We start from the raw sequence: 21981 nt of genomic DNA, 5'->3' as shown, positions 1-21981 counted from the left end.
TTATACACAAGTGTACCAGTTCAATAAACAAAACTAATACTTGCACAATGTTATGATGACACCACCACAATGTCACCACAACCATCAACACCACCTTTTCTTTTGTCTGCTCATGTTGCAGTATGGTTCAGATAAATAACCAACTGAACAATGGGTATTTTATTTACGCATGTGGCGCAGCTTTACCTACCTATATAACATCAGTGTGAAGGTTTATTAAAAAGGCTACATCTTGGCGCATCTCAATGTATTGCCACACATGAAAGACATGAGTCCTAAACATTAAAGCCAAAACAATAGCCTAGGCCTGGTAATAAGGAATGGTTACTAATTAAATAGACACTTGACTGCAGACTGAGAAAACATAATTCCTGAATCACACTGGAGGTTTAATGTGTGTACACTTAAAGAGTTAAAGGAAAACTCCACCCCAAAACTATCTTTTGGTATTTGTTTCATTAGTCCATTGTTGATATAGTCCCAACATGTTTTGCTTGTCAGCAATCAAGTTTTCAAGATATGTAACTTTCAACAAACAGAAATGATCCCGTATGATGCTAAATGCATCATACAGGGATGATTTCTGTATTTTGAAAGTTACATATCTTGAAAACTTGATTGCTGACATGCAAAACATGTTGGGACTATATCAACAATGGACTAATGAAACAAATACCAAAAAATAGTTTGGGGGTGGAAATGTCCTTTAAATAAAACAAGTAGCTCAAATGTAATTGGAACAATTACAGTAAACTTTCACAGGCATCAATGCACCAACCAGCAGGCTCTTTAGTTATATCCCCCACATCAAGGTACCAGTTACTTTCAATGGTATGATACAAGAAGCGTTCTATGGTCTCATACAAGAAGCGTTACAACAAGTTAGTCCTGGTGATGCACATTGGCCCTCTTGCCTATTTCTGTCAGAACCAAAATGATTGCTCACATGGGTTACAGCAAGCTACTAGGAATAGTTCCACTTGCAGATTCCTTGGCCTATCACTAAAACTTTGAGAGATGCAGGCTCAGGTCCAAAAAAGTTAATTAACCTTCACTAACCAATATTAATTCTATAACAAAACAAAGCCTTATAGACGATCTCTTTTCATTACAACGACAGAGTATCTAGCTTATTACTAAACACTAATATATAGGCTACTACACAATTTTTGCATTTGATATTTACACAAACAGGTAGACTGACATTACAATATGTATACCTGTATCATGCCAAAATATTATGTCCATAGACCATAGACCTCATAGTGTCAATATAAGTATAGCACACATAATATGCATTATTTGGTCAACTTCCGCATTTTCTCCCCGTTAAGTAAAATAGATGTTACATCATTAGATGGATCCGATGGGCCACAGACCATTATATTAATTTTAAACCAATAAGGACCGTAGAAACCCAAACTTACCCACGTTCTCCTCGCCAATACATGACGCACATTCACTGGTCCAGCAGTTACCAGGGCGGGAGGGAAACCAAGGAGCCGACGAACCCAACTTGTAAATATCCATTATGTGGCTGGTATTCTGTTTAACTCTGTAGAACGAAAGGAAGGGTATTCAGGCTCTGAAGTATCACAATACACAATCAGGAACCGAGTAGACTACACATGCTCCACTTCTGACTTAACAGCGATGAGCGAGAGAGAGAGAGAGAGAGAGAGAGAGAGAGAGAGAGAGAGAGAGAGAGAACTGAATAGGGACGGAAAGCCGTAAAGCCAGAGGGAGAAGGGGTAGCAGTCAAATAGAGTGGCTAAACATGTAGGTCTGCTGCAAAATAAAAAATATTAATGTATAGAACGCGGAAATGCTGTTGCTTAGACCGGCAGGTCGTGTACGGATTGAGAAAGCTAATATTCAAAGTTAATGTTCATGGAAGTGGAGTCACATGACAATCTACAGCCAATCCAAGTTCCGATTCAGTCGTAAACTTTTATTAGCTGCAAATTTCCCACCAAACAACCAGGAATGCGCTGCGGCCCCTTCCTCCCCGACCCATTCTCTATATCTTTCCTTCTGCTTAAAGACACTTCACTATCTATGGAATAAACTCAGCAACTCCAGAAACTCCCATCTCATGCAGTATGTGTCGATGAAAGCTAGCCTTCTCCATTTCCTTATTCGTTCCTTACTGTTGTGCCACCCTTTACGCAATTGTATAGCAAGCCTAGTCCTATATACTTTCATTTGGTTCTGTTTTTCTTTGCTCCTACCTCTGAAACAGTCACATAGCCTACATGTGCAGAACATCAAACTCCAGTCGAATATCGGTCCGAGATGCTGATAGCCTAGTACTCAAACAACCAGTACATTACGGTAGCCAATACCTATGGCGATACTTTATGTGTTGACAATTATTGAAGTCAGGGCATAATAAAGCATTTACACGGCTGATGTATCCAGCAGACGCACCAAACACCCCTCCACACGCGCACACATGCGCATAAACATAGCTGCAACAAACTGCGCGCGCATGCAGTACCCTCATCCCAGGTCAACAGGAGCAGTTCATTCTGTAAATGATGGTGATCCGTTAAAATATTTATCTATAAAAATATTGTATTTATTTACATGAAAACATTTATCTCCAAGACAGACACACATTAATGTGATCATTTGATTTGACGACAAGATTGTCTAACTCTTCGAATCGAAATAGCCTAATTGATTTGATTATAATTCCATTGGGTAGCCTACATTGCTAGCTGGTCTGTATAGCATTTGATTATAACAACCATAGTGAGACCAGCCCTGATATTTATTCCTGCCTCCATCCAATACATTTTGTTGGCTCTGTGAGCACATTGGGATATGATATGTGTCTTAAATGAGGGAGAACCATGTTGCACCCCACCCATTTAAAAACAACTTGTCATCTGTACAGATGAACACAGTTGACCAATGCATATTTGAGACCGGGTCTGGTAGCTCGTACGTCTGTATAGTTATCCTATAGTTAATGATATAGGCCTATATTGTTAACCGTTATTATTAAGCGTATTATAATGAAGGTGTCCACTTGACTACAAGGGATTAAAGATGCATGCGGCCTTCACGTGAAGCATATTCCTCTTTCCACCATTTGGAGAACATTCTTTGTGTGCACAATGAATTAGCAATGGAGGATAACTCAAGATTGGCCATCATTGTTTACACTGAAAACAATCAATAGGCTATGGGTGTTGGTGAGTCTCGATGTATTTATTTACATTGTAACATTTCTATCAATTGAATATGTAGCCTATACACAGTCCACTTTAAATAAGTCAGTAAAATACACCAAAGTTGGGGTAGGGCGGCCTTTTTAATAATGAACGTTTGTAAATAACAAATATGAGACTTAATTGTCTATATAACTGTGTATTAAGTTTTCCTCTCTAAACAGCTGGTCAAAATAGAGAAAACCAGACAATCATATTGTTTGTGGAGGCCTACACTGAAAACACCAGTAGTGGGTCAGAAGTTAACGCAGAGACACTGGCGAGTTTATGTCGTCTATAAAGTTTACAGGTGGTTACGACCTTATTATGGAAGTGGTCTTCCCTCACGGCAATATAAACTACAAAGGGAGACGGGTAGACAATGCTCACTGACAATTGTCACTCTACAAAAAACTTCCGGAATTCCGGCAGTAAACAGCAGTAAACATATAGAATTGGCTAAATCTAGCCTGAGACCCTCAAGTCAAGAGAGTTTTACTATAAGTTAGGAGCCTAGTGTAGTTAAGAAGCCATCTTTGATTGACATGGTAAGTATTCTTATTCTTAAAAGTAAATCAAATTAAAGATAAAACAAGAACTTATGGACTTCTCACAAGCTGTTCTTGAGTTGTTGGTTGTAGTCGTTCTATGTACTGCTAATGCAGGCTATGGCTATGTGTCCTTTTTAGCTTCATCCAAGAGCCTATATGATGTAAAAATATGCATAGGCTATTCCAATTGTCACACTGCGCTGGTTACACATATATTTTGTCACCTTATGTTAAGGTGTAAGCTTGATAAAACAACAAAAACCTAAAAAGATATCAGGAAAATGTCAATAGGTAACACATCACAAACATTTTGCAGTGTTGCCTTCTCTAATGGTTTCATAATAACGTCTTGAATACAATGATTAAAGATACACATAGAAGCCTACACAGATATTTATCTTTCCATAAAAAAATTAACATTTGCAATTGCATTTTCTTTACTGGTCAAAAAACAACAGGCCAACCTATGTCCAACAATATACTACAGTAATACAGTCTAAGTATAACAATTTACATGGCAATAATGCAGTTTCCCCGAAACCTAAAGTATTGTTCGCCCAATACTCTAAATATTCTAGCCGACTGTCCTCTTAAAATTGAGATAATTTAGATTTAGATAAAATAAAACTAAGATATCTAGTGATTTTATACCTCTAAACTGTATAGTGGTGATGATGTGTTGAAGAGGTAGGCGCGATGTAGACTTTTGACTACAATATACATAAAAAATGTCCCCGCAAAACACATGCATGGTGTTTATCTTCGCGTGCATCCAGACAGCTATACACCGAGTCGGTATTCAAGTCATAATGAGACATTTCCGTTGACCACGCCCACAAATTGGGAAAACAAATATTATTTCCCATTGACCCACATTGTAAAATGCCGAAAAGCAGCTGTGTTGGACATGTAACCAGAGCATTGTCAGATTGTCCATTCATAAATTCATAGTGTTTCGCTCTCAGAGCACACACTGGACAAGGAGTAGGGTTGATCTCACAACGGCAGTCAAGTACCCAAGCTAACTGGCTAATAATGTTGGCTACTTCCAGACACAAATGAGAGAACGCCGCACTCTAACCATTTTACTTACATTTTAGTCATTTAGCAGACGCTCTTATCCAGAGCGACTTACAGGAGCAATTAGGGTTAAATTCCTTGCTCAAGGGCACATCGATAGATTTTCACCTAGTCGGCTCGGGGCTTAGAACCAGCGACCTTTCGGTTACTGGCACTACGCTCTTAACCACTAAGCTACCCGCCCTAGCAGAGGTGGTTAGGCTGTGTTCGTGTTGGTGACTAACTACTGGCAACAACTTAATAAAAAATGTTTGCCAACATTTACCTACACCGGTCATATTCAACGGATGTTGCGCGTTCATAAATTCATCAGTTATTCTGTGCTCTGGCACACTCAGACTGGGGGTGCTTTCGTAAATTCACCCTATCTACTCCAATTTCAGAGCACTCACGTCTGACTGTGCCAGAGTGCAGAATAACTGATGAATTTACAAACGCTCAACACCTGATGAATATGGCCGGTGTCAGTAAATGTCGGCAAAAAAGCGTTATTAAATTGTTGCCAGCAGCACAGTTAGAGTCACCAATGCTCTGGATAACATGAAAACAGCCTAACCAGCTCTGCTAGGGCGAGACAAATGGTTGGAGTGAGGTGTTCTCTCATTTATGTCTGGAAGTACTCCTCAGCCAGAGCGTCCAGTGTGCGCTCTGAACGCTCCGAGAGCGAAAAGCTCTGAATTTACGAACGAACAATCTGACAACGCAAATTGGGTAACGAAGATAACCTCAGGTTGTTTCCCCACACAGGGGCAGACAGTGATTTGGAGGCCCCCAGGCAGAGGCCAGTCTGTATATGATGTCACCAACCTCTATACAGGCAGGTCTCAAACAAGAATAGCTCTGCGTGCAAATTGGGCCACCCTTGTTTCTAGGAAATCATACACAAAATTAATCATTTGGCCAAATATTTAGGAAGAGGTCATCATTTTATGGAGTCTGTGAAGGAAGAAACTGCATGGAAAAAGTTAGGGCCAAAAACTGATTTTCACGAAGTCAAATGAATTTATAGAGGTTTCATGATGCTTGTATCTAAACCAAAGTAGATCATTTTAAGATTGTTCTATACATCTGTTGGGGTCTATATAAGCTTCAATGTGAGGTCCTTAACCTAGCATGACAGTTCATCCTTGTAGTTGTGTGGGATAATATATTCAAAATGGTTGCCTTGGGGTAAGTTGAGCCAATGGTTGAGCTAATGGCAAGTTCAGCAAATTGAAGTGCTTTCTTCCCACGCGTAATGCAAGGCATTATCGCTGGAATATAAGGTAACAACAGGGCCTGGACCTATGTTAAAAGTATTTTTTTTAAAGTACTAAGTGTTTGTTAGGTGTTGAGCCTGTGTTAAAAGATGCTTCAAATTATTAAAAGACAAAAAAGTTATTGTGATTATGTTGAATTGTCTTTGGGAAATAAAGATAGACATGGTTTTAAAAAGGTAGTGGTAATATTTCATTCGGTACAGAAATGTGTAGGTGGCTTAACTTACCCTGTCCCACAGCACAACTTACCCCATACAGTTTTCAAAACTGTCATGTATACATTCATTCGGACTATTTCCAGGGATACACAACATCTTGAAATATATGTAGATATCTTTGTTAGAAAGAATACTATATTTACCTTGACGGAGTGATGCTGAATGTAAAAAATGGCTAAACTTTCCCCACTCTTCCCGATTGTGATTAAATGTTCTCTTTCTTAGAATTCATTGATTTTATTAGGAAAACATCATATAATCACAAAAACTGCCATAATTAAAGGTTTAGGATTGCCTAACTTTGGTTTCATTGAGGGGTCAAACAACATTTAGTGTGTGTGTGTGTGTGTGTGTCTGTGTGCGTGTGTGTGTGTGTGTGTGTGTGTGTGTGTGTGTGTGTGTGTGTGTGTGTGTGTGTGTGTGTGTGTGTGTGTGTGTGTTGGGTGGATTTTGGGCTATTGTATCAAGAATGAGGAAGAGAAATTCAGGTTTTGCCATTTATTTCAACAAGTCAATGTCAAGGGTGTGTGCACTCGGAACCAACACCCCTCCTTTAGCTTTAAACATAAGAAATCAAGCTTATTAATTCAACAAGATATACGAAGACATACATAGAGGTCATAATCAGTGCAATAAAAAAACGAGTCAATTGGATCATCACAATAATGTAATAATGTTTAAAAAGTTGATGAATTATTTGAAGAAGTACAATTCTTCGTTCAATTATAACAAAGGGTATTGGTTAAATAAATGTGCATTAGGCTACTTTAGGCAGTTTAAGTTGTTGGGACACTAATGTTTGTGACGAAGTCCAATAGCTGACTAGGTAGTATAACGCAGAGACACTTGTTTCAAAGATAAATCAATATAGGCCTAGAACTGTACCGCCACGAGTAGCACCATAAGTATCATGCAATCAAATGCAATAAACGTGTTATAGCTATAGGCCTATCCTTGGACTGCCTTGTCACTTTCGGAAAAATGTATAGATCAACATTGTTAATGACAATACAGCTTTCTTGGCATATTTTAACATTAACATCCAAGCGCGTCCTATTTAGGTAGTAAAGGCCTATTCCCGATATTCAAATAAACAATAGGTTAATAATCATAAGCGTAAGTTATTGCTGCCTTCTTATATGATAAGAATCTTTGATTTCTCTAAATTAGGTAAAGAATCAAGAAATATTCAATATATGGGGAATTTCCTATGTGTTTTGTTTTTGATAGGCCTATCGGATTGAATAGGTCCAGGCAGTTGCAATCAAAAGCTCAGAGCTCACAATGTTTACAAAAAATACATTACAATACACACACTAGTATATTTGAGACAATAATATGAAATATCCCTTATGAAATGTACCTTCTAACCAAGAATCCATATTGCAATTTCCCACATTATAGAGACTACTCATGACTCCAATTTGGAATTGACAGTGGCCAATAAAAAAACTCCCATCACCCCAATAAACATACAAATCCACATAAATAATACTTTGGACGAAAAACAAAACACAAAAAGTACAAAGAATGTGTATTAATAATGAACCATTTTCCTCGAATGACAACATTGATTGAACATCGAAACATTTCTAGCCATCCTCCGCTTGTGCATTCTGTGGACCATATGAGTGTTTTGCAAGTGCTTTGTCTTTATGTTATGTGGGCCTTTGCAACGTTTTAAGCTAGATATTATAAGTAGTGATTATCCTCCTAGAGAGAGCTATTTGCTGGAATACAGAGCTGGGCCTCGTTTCCCAAAGCCTTCGTAGCGTTAAGATCATCATTAGAACCTTCTTATGATGTATCTTTAGTAGCCGAGGTGTTTCCCAGAGCCTTCGTTAGTAACGTGGCTCTTAACAACTTTCGTACGTATAGGAGTGATCCAGACCACTCGTAGAGCAGCCAAAGTGCATCGTTAGATGCTTTTTTTGCCCTTCCGCGTAACGTTATTCACAGCAGATCTTCGCTAAACATAGAATCAAGATGTTTAGGCTATCTGTCTGACTGTGACTGCTGTTAACATCAGAAAGAAGTTGACTACAAATACAAAGTTGCCAAAGTATTTGCAATTGTTACAAACAAGTGAAGGATAAAACTATGCTTCAAATGAAAACTGAGATGACTGAATTAAAATATACATAGGCTAGATTAGCCTATATAGGCTATTTTAATCATACTGAAATCAATTTCATGTTGAATCAATTGAGTTCTATTGACTAGGCTACTGTCTGTAATTTTTGCCTCTATGTGTTTCATGATGTGTGACAACTTGCGCAATGATGTGCCCAATTTGTGATATAGTGCATTATTATTGGTTATACGGGGCTCAGTTGGTAGAGCATGGCGAACCCGCAACACCAGGGTTGTGGGTTCGATTCCCACTGGGGTCTATTATGAAAATGTATGCACTCACTAACTGTAAGTCGCTCTGGATAAGAGCGTCTGCTAAATGACTAAAATGTAAAATGGGTAAGCATAATAAGCTGCCTCAATAGCCTATGTGCAGCCATAAATGGTAATATCTCTATAGAAGCTGATCCGTCGTCAGTATCATGGAATATATTTTTAAATGTGTCTTTAAAGGATTTTTATTACTTGTTGACTCAATAAAACGGTGGTCATAAAATGTGATCTCTCTCTCTCTACCATCTTTCAACTTTTAAGCCATATAATCATAAAAAAATAGCAATTCAAATCACTCTTTCGTGTCTTCTTCCTCTCCTGTTTCCTTTTTGTCTCCTTCTCCTTCACCGTCATCGTTGCCTTCATCTTCGCACTCACCCTCGCCCTCTGCCTCTCCCTCGGCCTCCGCCTCTCCTCTTTGGCCCGGAAATTTGTCCTTGTTGTTCTCCTTTTTCCACTTCATCCGTCGGTTTTGGAACCAAATCTTAACCTGCCTCTCCGTCAGCCCTAAAGCGTGAGACACCTCTATCCGACGCTTACGGGTGAGGTAAGGGTTGTAGAGAAATTCCTTCTCCAACTCCAGTGTTTGGTATCGACTGTAGGTCTGTCGGCCACTGCGTCTTCCGGGGGCTATAGAATGGAAATAGCACTTACAATTAAGCAGGGATCGTCGCAAGACCTGTATGCTATTAGTTTACACTGCTATTATATTTTTTATAGGAGATTGATTGGTGTATGTGTGTGTGTGCCGGTGTATGTGTGTCTGTGCCGGAGGTTGTTGTGTGTGCGGGAGATAGTTCGCAGACCTATTCTTGTTTGAAACCTGCCTGTGTATACCAGAGGTTGGTGACATCCACATTCAACCATACCACTGTATATTGGTGACCTTATGTTTACAGGACATTCCAAGACTATAGCCTAGCCTCTACCTAGCTATAGCCTAGCTGTATTTATGCCATGCCAAGTGTTTCTGCTGAACTTTCACTGAATTCGTTTTTATTGTTGTTATTAATCTCTGCTCATTTTCTCATCTACTACTAGCAATCCACTGAGCCGCCGTGAATTGCACAACACTGACTCAGATCAACTGGTATTTTTGCGCCTGTAAGCAAAGTAGCTAAGGTCTGATTAGAGTGAATCATTGTGCCACGGTTAACCGATGAGTTCTACTGAGTGATAAGTGATGATCCGAAAACGTAATCATACATTAGCAGATGTAGGCTACATGCCATGAAAAGTACAACAACATAAAGACACAAGTAGCCTAGCTAAGCATAGCACTATAATGTCACTAGTCTATAATTGCACTAAAGGGGTAATACACATATTAAAACGTAGCCTACTAACCGTGCGGTCTCATCCATGGAAACATGAGACTAGGAGACGGGTTTTGATTTAGGTGGCCTTGTCCTTCTCGGAGGTTAGTGCCATTTGACGATTTACAGTCTGGGTATTGCGCCACGCTCGCCTCTTGTTGGGTGCCATATAGCGTGTGTCTCGGAAGGGCTTCGTATCCATACAATTTAGTGGCATCTCCATGACAAGCCAAGGCGCATGGATTCTGCTGGTAGCTTGGTGTGGAGATCCCCGGCGTCCCATTGTGGAAGAAGTCTTGGACGTGATGGGGCGGGTGCTGAAAGCCCGGCGCCGCCGCACCGTACACCAGCGCGTGGCTCCGGGTGACGCCTTGAGGGAACCTGCAGTCGTAGTAAGTTGGTTCCAACGTTTCACCGCCTTTGTACTTGGAAAAGAGAGGGTTCACAAAATAGGAGCTCATGTTTTTCTGTTCACAATGTTACAGCTAAAGAACTTGGTTTACGACCATTCCAACTATTGCCTTAGTCCTGTTCCAAACCCCATACATAAAACGAACGGAACCACAAAATCATAGAGACAGGTTTAACGAATAAGATAATAAAGCCTGTTTCCTTATTCACCACCCCTCTGTTCCAGCACTGCCCTGCTACCAATGGAAGTCCTTTGCTTTTTCTTGCTTTTTCGTTTTGCAGCTTCAAATCAGCTTCTTATGTCGTGAATGGTTGATGTGTGCTATAGCTAAAGTTGGCTAGCCCCTCCGACACACAGTCACAAGCGTTTTTGCCCCCCGCCTCCCCTCCCCCCGCGACACCGACCCCCTCCTCTCTCCCCACCAACCGTCAACCCCCTCCCATTCTCACGGCGTGCTCGGATGTCTATACTTTGAAACAGACAAGCAGAAAGGAACTGTGCATTTTGCTTTAAAGAACAATAAAAAAATATTTTATGTAGCCTAAACTAGGCCTATGTGTCAACTATCCTTTTGTTTGGTCTTATAGGCTATGCATTATCTATTTGAAAGAGTAGTGGTACACTTCTAAGCACGAAAAATGGCAATCTAGACATCCCTCTCTAGTTTATAGGCCTACCTTTATTGCTCTTACGAAAGTGATTTTATAAAACTATCCTGACTGCAAACGCAGGGTTTATGCATTACGTCAATAATTTACATTCACGCACACACGTGCGCGCACACAGCCTACACCCGTACACCCAGTGGCAGTGAAATTCAGAAACCGTATTGTAGACTATAGCCTATTGCAAATAAAATATTTGAGTTGAGATGGTTAACATGTAGCAAAATTGTATTTGCTAATAACACAGCGTAAACATTTGGTATTATATGGTTTTTCTATTGCCAGAATGATTTTATAATGCTTTAATAGTTGTTGATGACATTGATGTATTATTGTACGTGACTTACATGATTATTCATGAAAATAAAAGTTAAATAAATGTTGTTGGTTTAATTATTTTGTCTTTCATTAAAGCAAACATAATACAAATATTACAATATGTTTACAATAAGAAAGACGAGACATTAGACATTAAGTTAGGCCTAGATGTTCTGATGTTCTTTTGAGCCCATAGCAGGTGTATCCATAAAACATAACGATAAAAGAGAATTAATCAGTTATAACTAAAATAATTGTTCTTCCTAATAATACACCAAGAAAAAAAGAGATAGAGAGAGACAGACAGATACATGAGCGTAGATAGACATAGGCTAGATAAATTGGTCTATCGATCTTTAAAAATATACTGTGTTGGCATATCTTAGATAACTACTGCCCATAGTGTAGTGAAGAAAGATACTTATTCTCCGTAAAAGTTATATGTAGACTATTATTAAGAGCTAGGCTATTGACAGAAAACGGTTGGTTGTTCAATTATATTCATTGGCTGTTCATCTCTACATTTGTGACTAGTTGGCCTAACCATAGGCCTAGCCTGTAAGGACACCATCTACCTCCAGTCCCCCAAAGCTTCCGACACAAAAGGTGAACAGGCGACACGGGCTCGAACATTTTCAATACTTAGTCAACAGCGACATCGTGTGGCCTTTTTGTGTGTTGTACTGCACTAACTGGACTAGTGGTAGACCTACAGTACTTCACGTAACCATGAGAGTCTATGATTTCGTGAAATATAGGCTAGGCCTACACATTTGGCAGAAGATTCAGTCTCTTCGGTTTCTTGAAAAGTACACATTTTATTTCGTGTCCTCAACTTTTATAATTATAGGCCTACTCTTTCTTCAAGGTTTGGGTCAGGATTAATGTTGAGACTGTGAAGTAGTAGTACATGGCAATTATATTTCAATCAGGCATGATTACACTATGATCCACAATCATTTCTTGACATTTAGACAATTTGGAAGGAATAGGTGCAACTCTCGCTCACAATTAAAATATTGATGCTTTATTTATCTAATTCAAGTTAAAATAATGACATTTCGGCAGTCAATGGCCTTCATCCGAACGAAAACAAAATGGGAATGGACAACACAATAATATTGTATATAGGAAATACAATTCAATTGACATTTAGACAAAAAAACAAAGCCAGAAAAACGAAATCATTGTTGAAACTTGTTTTTAAATATTTATGTTTTATTTTTTATCATCATTATTATTATTATTATTATTATAGACTTCACCATCATCATCATTATTATAATTTATTAGGCTATACTACTATTGGTGTTGTTGTATGGTAGGCTATATAATGATAGTGGAAGATTGGATGGGCTATAGATTTTAAACAGTAATTGGTAGCCTATAATTAAAATATATGCCAGTATGAATCATATCTATAGAATGCTTCTGCCACAACCGGGCCTATTGCTACTGCTGGTAGCTTGCTATTTGCTAACTTCTTCTAAAGATAAAAAAAAATCCTATAGCGTAATAGTGAAAGTATAAATGATAACGAATTAATAATGAGCAATGAGCATAACATTTATATGTCAAAGCGGTCATCATAATGGTTGACATATGGTCATAGCAAAACTAGAAATGATGGTATGGTGGACATATATAGGCTATACAGAAGTCATATATAGGCCAAAATCATGAACAGATGGGTATGGGTTGAATTCAATCGAGTCTATTTCAGATTAACGGAAATGTCCATTAAACCGGGGACAGTGCCAGTGCTCAAACATAATATTGGTGCGATGTGCTAGATTTGGAATAAAGTGGAATTTGGGGCCTTTCATGTGTTGCTCTTTCCCCCTCTGCCACATGCAGAGTGGAAAAATAAAGCGGGCGTTAGTCACGTTTGCAGCAGACATTAACAACTGCAATAAGCCTCCTTTAAAACGAGCACACCAAATCCTCAAATAAGAACAATAAAGTAATTTACTCCAGACGTCTAGCCAGTTCTGCCAGGTTTGCTTTGTTAGATTACATTCGAGACAAACAGCGCTGCACGAAGCAGGGTCGTAAAACCCCACATTTCCCTGTGCTCCGCGAGGGAAATGTCCAACTATATCGCGCTCTAAAATCTCTGCATCCTGTCAGTATTGTTTGTGGCACCTTTTAAGGGGAAAGCCAATTTAGTAACGCGACCAAGAAGGACAAATAAACGCCAGACAATATACTTCACACACCCTCTCAAATTAACTGATTGAACGCAAAATATGACTAGGCAAATTAGTGTGGTGTCCAAGGTGTCCAAAAATAGCACCATGATAAAGGGGGTGAACAAATCTGTCGCAGTTTGTTGTGGGTTAATATGTCTCACATACCCACGACACATGACCATTATTACCCATCTAAACTGCAACATAGAGCGCAAACTCAGGCAGACCAAAATAATAGGCGCACTGCTCGGCGCACAATAGTCTCGAATCAGTGACCGATAGTTTGCATTACGCATTGCCCTGTTGCAAATTAATTCCTAATGTCATCAATGTGTAGTCCCTATATTCACGATTTGTGCTGTGACAACAACACTCATATAGCCAACATTTTGATTATAATATAGGGGAGTCACTAGGCACAAGAAGGCTAAGAAAAAACTATATTCTCACGTGGTCCAAGATCTAACAACCTTTGTTGTGAACTAGCCTACACCTTGTTTGAAATTACGCACGGACTAAAGCCATACATGGAGATAGGCCCATACAACGTGGTTGCATGAAATGCACTCTCAATGCACTCTGGCCTAAAAAAGAGGGCTTTATTATACCTGAGTCTCAATAATGAAGTTATACTGTGTGGCATGTTTTGTTAACTGACCACCAATTAAAAATATAGCCAGGCCTAGACAGATTACGGACGTTTGTGCTACAGAAAATGTTTCAGTGCCAGAATATCAACCTAAAAGCTATTCTTTGAAGTGGTTGCAACAATCTGAAATGATTATGAATGGACAACACGTATAAAGGAAGCAACGTGATGCTTTCTGAGCAATGAGTTTACACAAGGCCTCAAATGTCACCTCATTTTTCATCCAGAACCATTCATATTGGGAAGTGGTCAGGAAACGTGCATTATAAAAGGAAATAGAAAAGGAAGAATAATGAGTTAAAAGTCACAGCTGCTTTCAATAAGGAGTGGTCTGTATATCTAACTCTAGTATGTAGCCTATTTGAATTGTTGAATTACTAATCTCCTAACAACAATTGACTGCGTCTTGAACACTACCATCTTGTCAAGCCTTCTCCCAGTGTCATTTTTGCATGTGTTAATATTTCTGATCAAGGTAAGATTTTTTAACGTTTTTAATAAGAATGACACAACAAATACAGGAAAGGAGATTATTTGGAATACATTTAAAGATGGACACAATCTACAGTATAACATAAAGTTCTAGTGTCGAGAGAAAATAATATAAAAAACAAATTGGCTACAACTAAATGTATATTCACATACGAAAACACAGACACACGTTCCATGTACGTTGATGTATTTTCGTGTACAAAACACTAATTTACACTTGAATAAGATGCAACAGGTTTTGTTAAACACATGAACAGATGAAACACCATTCAAGCACAGTTATCCAACTTCACCTTAAAGGCTACCTTTCTTTACCAATGTCCCATTCGTGGGTCTTGACATGAAACAGTAGGCGTAATAAAGAATAAATAGTCCAAACAAGCTGCATACTTTCATATTGAGGCGTGGGCCTAAGTTGCACTGTGCTACTTTGCCAAGAATAGGCCTATAGCTTAATTATATCAGATCAAAAAGGAAAATAGTAGCTATCAAGAGGCGAGACCGCCCACAGTCCATGAGTGGGATTTTTCTGAATGTGTACGAGTCAATGTGTCCATAGGGCACATTACTGCTCATGAGTTTCTGTCTTCTCTTTATTCATTTTCTTCATCTTCATCCGCCGATTCTGGAACCAAATTTTGACCTGTCTCTCGGTCAAATTAAGAACCAGAGCGATCTCATATCGACGGTCCCTAGTAAGGTACATATTGAACAAAAACTCCTTTTCGAGTTCGAGAGTCTGATATTTTGTATATGGACACCGTTTCTTCCTTGTTGAACGAGCGTGTATCCAATTTGCCACCGGGTTGCCTGTAAAAGGATAGGACAGAGAAAAAAGTAAATGAATGGAACACTTCTGATGACCTTTTGAAGTGTATAAACTATAAGCTACTTTAAAAGCATTATCATAAACACTTCAACACACACTAAACCAAACAGAGAGCATCAGACCTACTCTCTTGTTTTTCTAAAACTACAATAAGACTGGTTCAATATAATCCATGTACATTGTCAAGTGTGTCATCAATGTTTTCCTTAATAATTATAAATAAGTATCTCTCTTATAGACATCCATATTTTAAGAGCGTCAACAGTGCTAGAAAAGGACCGAGTCGTAAAATTGTGAGTACGCCCGTTTGCTTTATTGGCCCATAAATGATATTAAAAGCCTTTAGTTTCAAGTCTCGGCAGGTCTGCAACCGAGACAGCTAGATGCATTTCACCCTGACATTCCTGTTGTGGCCTAAAATATTATGTTGTGTGTTTATTGTAGGGAGTTTGCTCGGTGTTGTCATGTTTTTCTAAGTACTGATATAAAGACGTCAATATCAATGGTTCGGGTCCTCGCTGAATAGGTTGTATCTCAACGTTATGTTTTGTGACTTAGGCTACTCGGCTTCGGTTGTAGCAGAACTTTGAATATTCACGTGAGAAATAAGCCATTATTGACTAAATAACACGGGGCAATAAACCAGTATAGATTTACATGAAATGACTAGCTATTATAATCATACTGCAGATAAAAGCCATGGTGGCTTTGGTCGTTTCTACAAGCTGTATTAGCCTTTAGGCCTATGGATGTGCATTTCAATCGTAGCCTATTAACCCAGAATGCAAATAATAATAATAATGGTAATAATAATACATTAATACATAATCCACTATAACACAAGTTCTATGATTTATAGGGCCACACCTCGTGTATAAATCCTGCATACCACCTAAAATGTATCTAAGTAAAATAATATATTATTTCACGCACAAAATAAATGCTTTTACGCACAAGTTTAGGCCATGTAAGACAGTGGAGTTTACTAGAGATTCTAATCTCGTCATTGAAAAGCTTGTTTCCAGAGTTTCCCCATTTTATAGCCGTTTATAGCTTCTTCCTATTTTACAACCTTAAGGGGATTGGCGTTTGTCCTGTCTAACACTGTCTAACAGCCCCCAGTTCCCTCCCGTTCAAAGGGAAGGGAAAAGATACGATAATTTCGTTTTATAGTAGGACAACAGACAACGAGCGAAAACCCAATGGAAGACGAACACCCCCACCTCACCCACACACAAATGACTCCAATAGCCGGTTGTAAACCAGCGTAAACTGCCATGGCTTTCACTTACTTGGATCAAATTCTGGCTTGTCGTCTTTGTGCTTTCCGGAAGCCAAAACCTCCGACTCTGGAGAAGGGATGATCTGCTGTGTCTTGTCTCGGATGTCCACTGAGGTGTTGTAGAAGTAATCCGGGTATCCGTGGCCGTTGGAAGCGATGCAGTCTCCGGCACCGGGCTGAGGAAAACCATCCGTTTTGAGTCCGTAGTGTCTACCGTTCGCAGGGTAGCCTGGAAATATGGGCTCTAGCCATGAGCGAACATACCTCGAGTCCGTTCCAATGTGAGGTTGGTGGGTGTATGGGTGGTAGACCACTGAAGACTTGGAGTGAACTGGGCCCCAGGAGGAGGTAAAGACAGGAGGTTTCGGCGCAAAACTGCAGGAGGGATATTCGGAGCACTCCGCTACTAGTGTCGTCGGTCGGCAACGGGTGGGGAGAAGCTCTGGGGCTGAGAACCGCGACGCCAGCACATCCTCGCTCTCATGGTTTATCAAAGAATCCACATAATAATTGTTTATGGGACCCGTGGTCGACATGACGATGCCTCTCGTCTCTTTTACATGCATCAGATTATTATATGGACTGTATGTATACTTAAAAAAAATCTTACCCCTAGAACAATCAAGCCAGGTAATTATTTATCCTGGGGTTCTTCGACTCTCATTGGCCACCGCTGAACACGTGATTATATTTACCCCAAAATTCTACATTCGATTAATGCGCATGCACTCCTACGACAGTGATGTACCCCAGATTTTTGAATGCTATTTATGTACAGGATTTATATTGTATGAGCAATCATTAAGACGGATTCACCACCTATCATTTTTTCGTTTTTCCTTGTCATAAAAACATGGAGAACTGTAGGCTATATCCCCTCGTATTGGAGCATGAGGTACGTTGATCACAGAGCACCACTAGGCCCTATTTCTCGACGTAATTTGTCGTTTTCGACCATAATTTGAATAACACTTTGAAATTTGAGGGATATTCTTAAAGTAAAACAATTTTGGAAAATAATACTGCCTTTTTCCTTTAGAATTGTCAATAATTCCAAACTTAATGCACCGTGGACTTCGATGGTAATAACATTGCTGTAACGTGCGCAATAGCAAAAAGAGATTAAAGATCCAATAATATAATAATATACCCCACATATTTGAGGCTTTTATGTTGTAAAAACACATAATACCAGTTAATGGAGTCCAAAACTTTGTGTCTGTGTAGAGATTCGGAACTCTTGCCCACCACTGCTGCCTAATTCGGATAGAGGCCGCTCATGTTTTTATGTCCTTCAATAAATGTTTATGAGGACAATTTGATTGTTCATAAACGTGTCGTTAATAAAAAAAAACACAACCGATTAATTAACATTATCGCATAAACATAAATCCAACATAGACAAAGAACAAGAAGCAAATTACAACTATTGCATGAATTACAAGATAAAAACAACAACATTCCACAACAATTTAATGCAGGAAAAAACTCACATGCTGGTCTGAGGGACAAGTCAGAGTAGGCCTAGACATAGGCCTATCCATAAAATAAAATGTTGGTGGATAGTGTGTCGATAACAGCAAGTAGCCTAGACCTACCACAACATAGTGTATTTTTGATAATGTAGGCTAGTCAGTCCCTATTAATAATATGACAGAGTGCCTTGTGGAGTAAGTCCAGTTTAGGTTGGGTTTAAGTGGTAATATTGCGGTATATCTGGTGTACAGTTAAGGGTGACACTGTTCTCGTCTCTTGGGTGTTGACATTGCTGTTTCGCGCCCACAAGTTTGTGTGCATACTCTACTACACATGCACCTCCCAACCTCAAACTTTAAGTTGTGGTCATCAGGGAAAATAAAGCATAATAAATCAATTGAATAACCTTACCAAAATAACAAACCTGCAATTGCCACCTTATCTCTTTAAGATACTTTTGGTATGGGTAGCCTAAATCTGGAAAGTTATATACGTTTGTTAGTAACATTGGCTACTATTCATAATGATCCATTGGGGAAATTATAGGCTATATTATAGGAAACTGGCCATATAACTTATCCTAAGCCAAGGTGGCATGCATGATATACTAGGACACTCCACAGTGCGGTGTTTGGGCGTCGGATGACCAGTCATTGTCATTCAGTCTGGGCTAGGCACAAAATTCCTTTTGGCGCAACACGTCAATCTGCATTTCTCTCTTTTCACGGAAAATAGGGTACCAAGGCTCAAGTCACCTTCTTTTCAGAAATGCAATAAACTACAACTGCAATAACACCTGTATTTTTACAATGCTGTCTTTTGAAATCTCATGGAAAAGATGGCCAACTGGATTAAGCCATTTCAATTAATCGATTCAATAAGCCTAACAACTAGGCCTACAGATTAGCTACGACTCTGTGACTGTTGTTGACGAAACAAAAAACAAACATTGGCGTTTTATCCAATCTGAAACTGAATCATTCGCCTTTGTTAAATGATCAGCCTAAGATGTTAAAATATAATTTGCTGGACACGATGTAGCCTTGTGCCATGCTGATCATCAAAAGCTATATTAACTGGTATATCAAACACCAAATCTTGGAAAAAGGTAGGTCGAGGCTTATGTTCAGTTGGTGGACCTATCAATCACAATACAATGTAAACATTAGAATTTGGTAGGTTCCTATCCAAATTATACTTGTAGCCTACAGGGGCTCGAATATAGGTATATACTGTATGTCACGGACTGAGGTCGCCATGACTTCATCTGCAAAAATTGATGAGTAGATGGAAATGTTTATAAGGACAGGCGATAGATTGTGTCTGTTGTATAGCCTAGATAATCGGTTGTCTTGCTATATGTTACTGGCATCTGCGAACCAACGTTAACAATGATGGTCAGCGGACGTCAAGTACACACACAACCACTAACACAGATGAGAAATTACTGCGTATATATATTTATGAATAAGATAATATCAATATTATTCTCAATGCAACTGTCAATAGCCAATCAAAATGCAACTTAATAAAATATGATGTTATTATCGATAATTGTTCCCCTTTGATTATTTTAGGCCTAGGCCTAATATCTAGATTAACTGTTAACCTATATATAAAAAATAATGTATCTCAAAGCCAAACGTTTACCATGAGCATTGCTTTTGGTTTGGGCTACTATTCGTGAGCATAAATGCTGTATGCTATGCGTAAAAGTAGATGGAAATAGGCTATTTGCATTTCCTATAAGCCTAAACTTTGTTTATATCTCAATTTCAATTATTATGATCTTCATTGTCTTATGATCTTGGTGGTAGGGATATTGCAGAGATTCTGTAAACAAATGTGTCAAAATATAAATAGGGTGGTAGGCAAACAGCCTGCATATAATGCACATTATCCATATGTTCCTCTGTATCAGCAAAAATGCAGCAAAATAGTGAAAAATATCTCCAAGACTGCTCTTTGACTGTGACCTGTAGGCCTATGTTCTTGTGTCTACTCATATAGTTACACATAGACACTACACATTACAGCTTCATGGACAAATGAGCCCCATCTCAAATAATATATTGCAAGGAGCCAACCACTATAGACCTATACGACTATTACTACTAGTACTGCTACTATAATAGTACCATACGGGTAATAGTAATAATAGGCTAATACTAGCCTACTAGTAATAAACAAAATCATGATTAAAAAAAGCAATACCTTGTATTCCTGTGAATGGGTATTCATTGTTCATTTACATTTTTGTAATTTAGCACATGCGCTTATGCATTCATCTTAAGATAGCTAGGTGAGACAACATATCACAATCGTAGCAAGTACATTTTCCCTCAACAAAGTACTTATCAGCAAAGTTAGTGCAAGTAATTTTTTGTTGGTATTCTTTCTTAAAACTGCATTGTTGGTTAAGGGCTTGTAAGTAAGCATTTCACTGTTGTATTCGGCACATGTGACAAATACAATTAGATTTGATTTGATTTAGTAGGAAAATACATTTGCATTTTTCTTCAGTGTAGATGAAGGGGAGGAGACAGGTTAAAGAAGACATTTTAAGCCTTAAGATAATTGAGACATGGATTGTGTATGTGTGCCATTGGGCAAAACAAAAGATTAAGTGCCTTTGAACGAGGTATGGTAGTAGGTGCCATTGGTGTGGGGATTTTTTAAGATACTCTTTAAAGAGGAGTTTTAGAAGTTATATACACTGAGTATACAACACATTTGAAACACCTTCCTAATATTGTGTTGCACCACAGTTTGCCCTCAGAACAGCCTCAATTAGTCGGGGCATGGACTCTACAAGGTGGCAAAAGTGTTTCACAGGGATGCTGGCCCATGTTGACGCCAATGCTTCCCATAGTTGTGTCAAGTAGGCTGGATGTCCTCTGGGTGGTGGGCCATTCTTGATACCCACAGGAAACTGTTGAGCGTGAAAAACCCAGCAGCGTTGCAGTTCTTGACACAAACCGGTGTGCCTGGTACCTACTACCATACCCCGTTCAAAGGCACTTAAATTATTTGTCTTGTCCATTCACCCTCTGAATGGCACTCATACACAATCCATGTCTCAATTGTCTCAAGGCTTAAAAATCCTTCTTTAACCTGTCTCCTCCCCTTCATCTACATTGATTGTAGTGGATTTAACAAGTGACATCAGTAAGGGATCATAGCTTTCACCTAGATTCACCTGGTCAGTCTATGTCATGGAAAGAGCAGGTGTTCTTAATGTTTTATGCACTCAGTGTATATTCCATAGTTTAATTTATAAGTACAATAGGATATCACTCATATAGTGTGCTTTCTTGCCTGGAATGTTGATGAAAATAAACTATATACTGGTGCATTTTTTGCATTTTAGTACCAACTTTAGCAAATAACTTCTGTAGAAATCGAATAATCTTTCTTATGAGGAATCAGCGTGATTACCATCTCAGTGGTAAGTATACAGTAGCTTACATAAATGATACTGCAACATTTATAATTGTATGTTCTATAAGTTGGCCATGTGGAATATTCAGCCATGTGGAATATTTTAGAATGCAAATGTGTATATAATTCCAGATGTTTGTGTGTAGGCCTATCCCACATTTACGCTTGCCACGCTAG

At 38.8% G+C, this 21981-nt stretch overlaps 2 protein-coding genes and 1 long non-coding RNA gene across 3 annotated transcripts in view; all 3 read right to left on the bottom strand.

Annotated features, from left to right (window-relative positions):
• Positions 1-21981, bottom strand: part of LOC121575185 — a 98081-nt gene that overhangs the window by 68726 nt on the left and 7374 nt on the right. Inside the window, exon 2 of the long non-coding RNA XR_006661488.1 lies at positions 1428-1555. This is a non-coding gene — a long non-coding RNA (uncharacterized LOC121575185). The remainder of the gene's footprint in view (positions 1-1427; positions 1556-21981) is intronic.
• On the bottom strand, positions 8724-10812 carry LOC121575179 (homeobox protein Hox-C8a-like). Its single transcript, XM_041888129.2, has 2 exons — positions 10080-10812; positions 8724-9362 (listed from the first exon to the last, which is right to left on the bottom strand). The coding sequence occupies exons 1-2, from the start codon at positions 10507-10509 to the stop codon at positions 9025-9027; spliced, it is 768 nt and encodes a 255-aa protein (XP_041744063.1). The 5' UTR covers positions 10510-10812; the 3' UTR covers positions 8724-9024.
• Positions 14764-17526, bottom strand: LOC121575177 (homeobox protein Hox-C9a). Its single transcript, XM_041888128.2, has 2 exons — positions 16898-17526; positions 14764-15586 (listed from the first exon to the last, which is right to left on the bottom strand). Exons 1-2 carry the CDS (start codon positions 17451-17453, stop codon positions 15342-15344), a joined length of 801 nt encoding a protein of 266 aa, XP_041744062.1. The 5' UTR covers positions 17454-17526; the 3' UTR covers positions 14764-15341.

The sequence above is a fragment of the Coregonus clupeaformis genome, chromosome 10 (assembly GCF_020615455.1).
Source record: "Coregonus clupeaformis isolate EN_2021a chromosome 10, ASM2061545v1, whole genome shotgun sequence".
NCBI lineage: Eukaryota > Metazoa > Chordata > Actinopteri > Salmoniformes > Salmonidae > Coregonus > Coregonus clupeaformis.
Note: the sequence above shows the minus strand (reverse complement) of the source record. Positions and strands in the feature narration are given on the sequence as shown.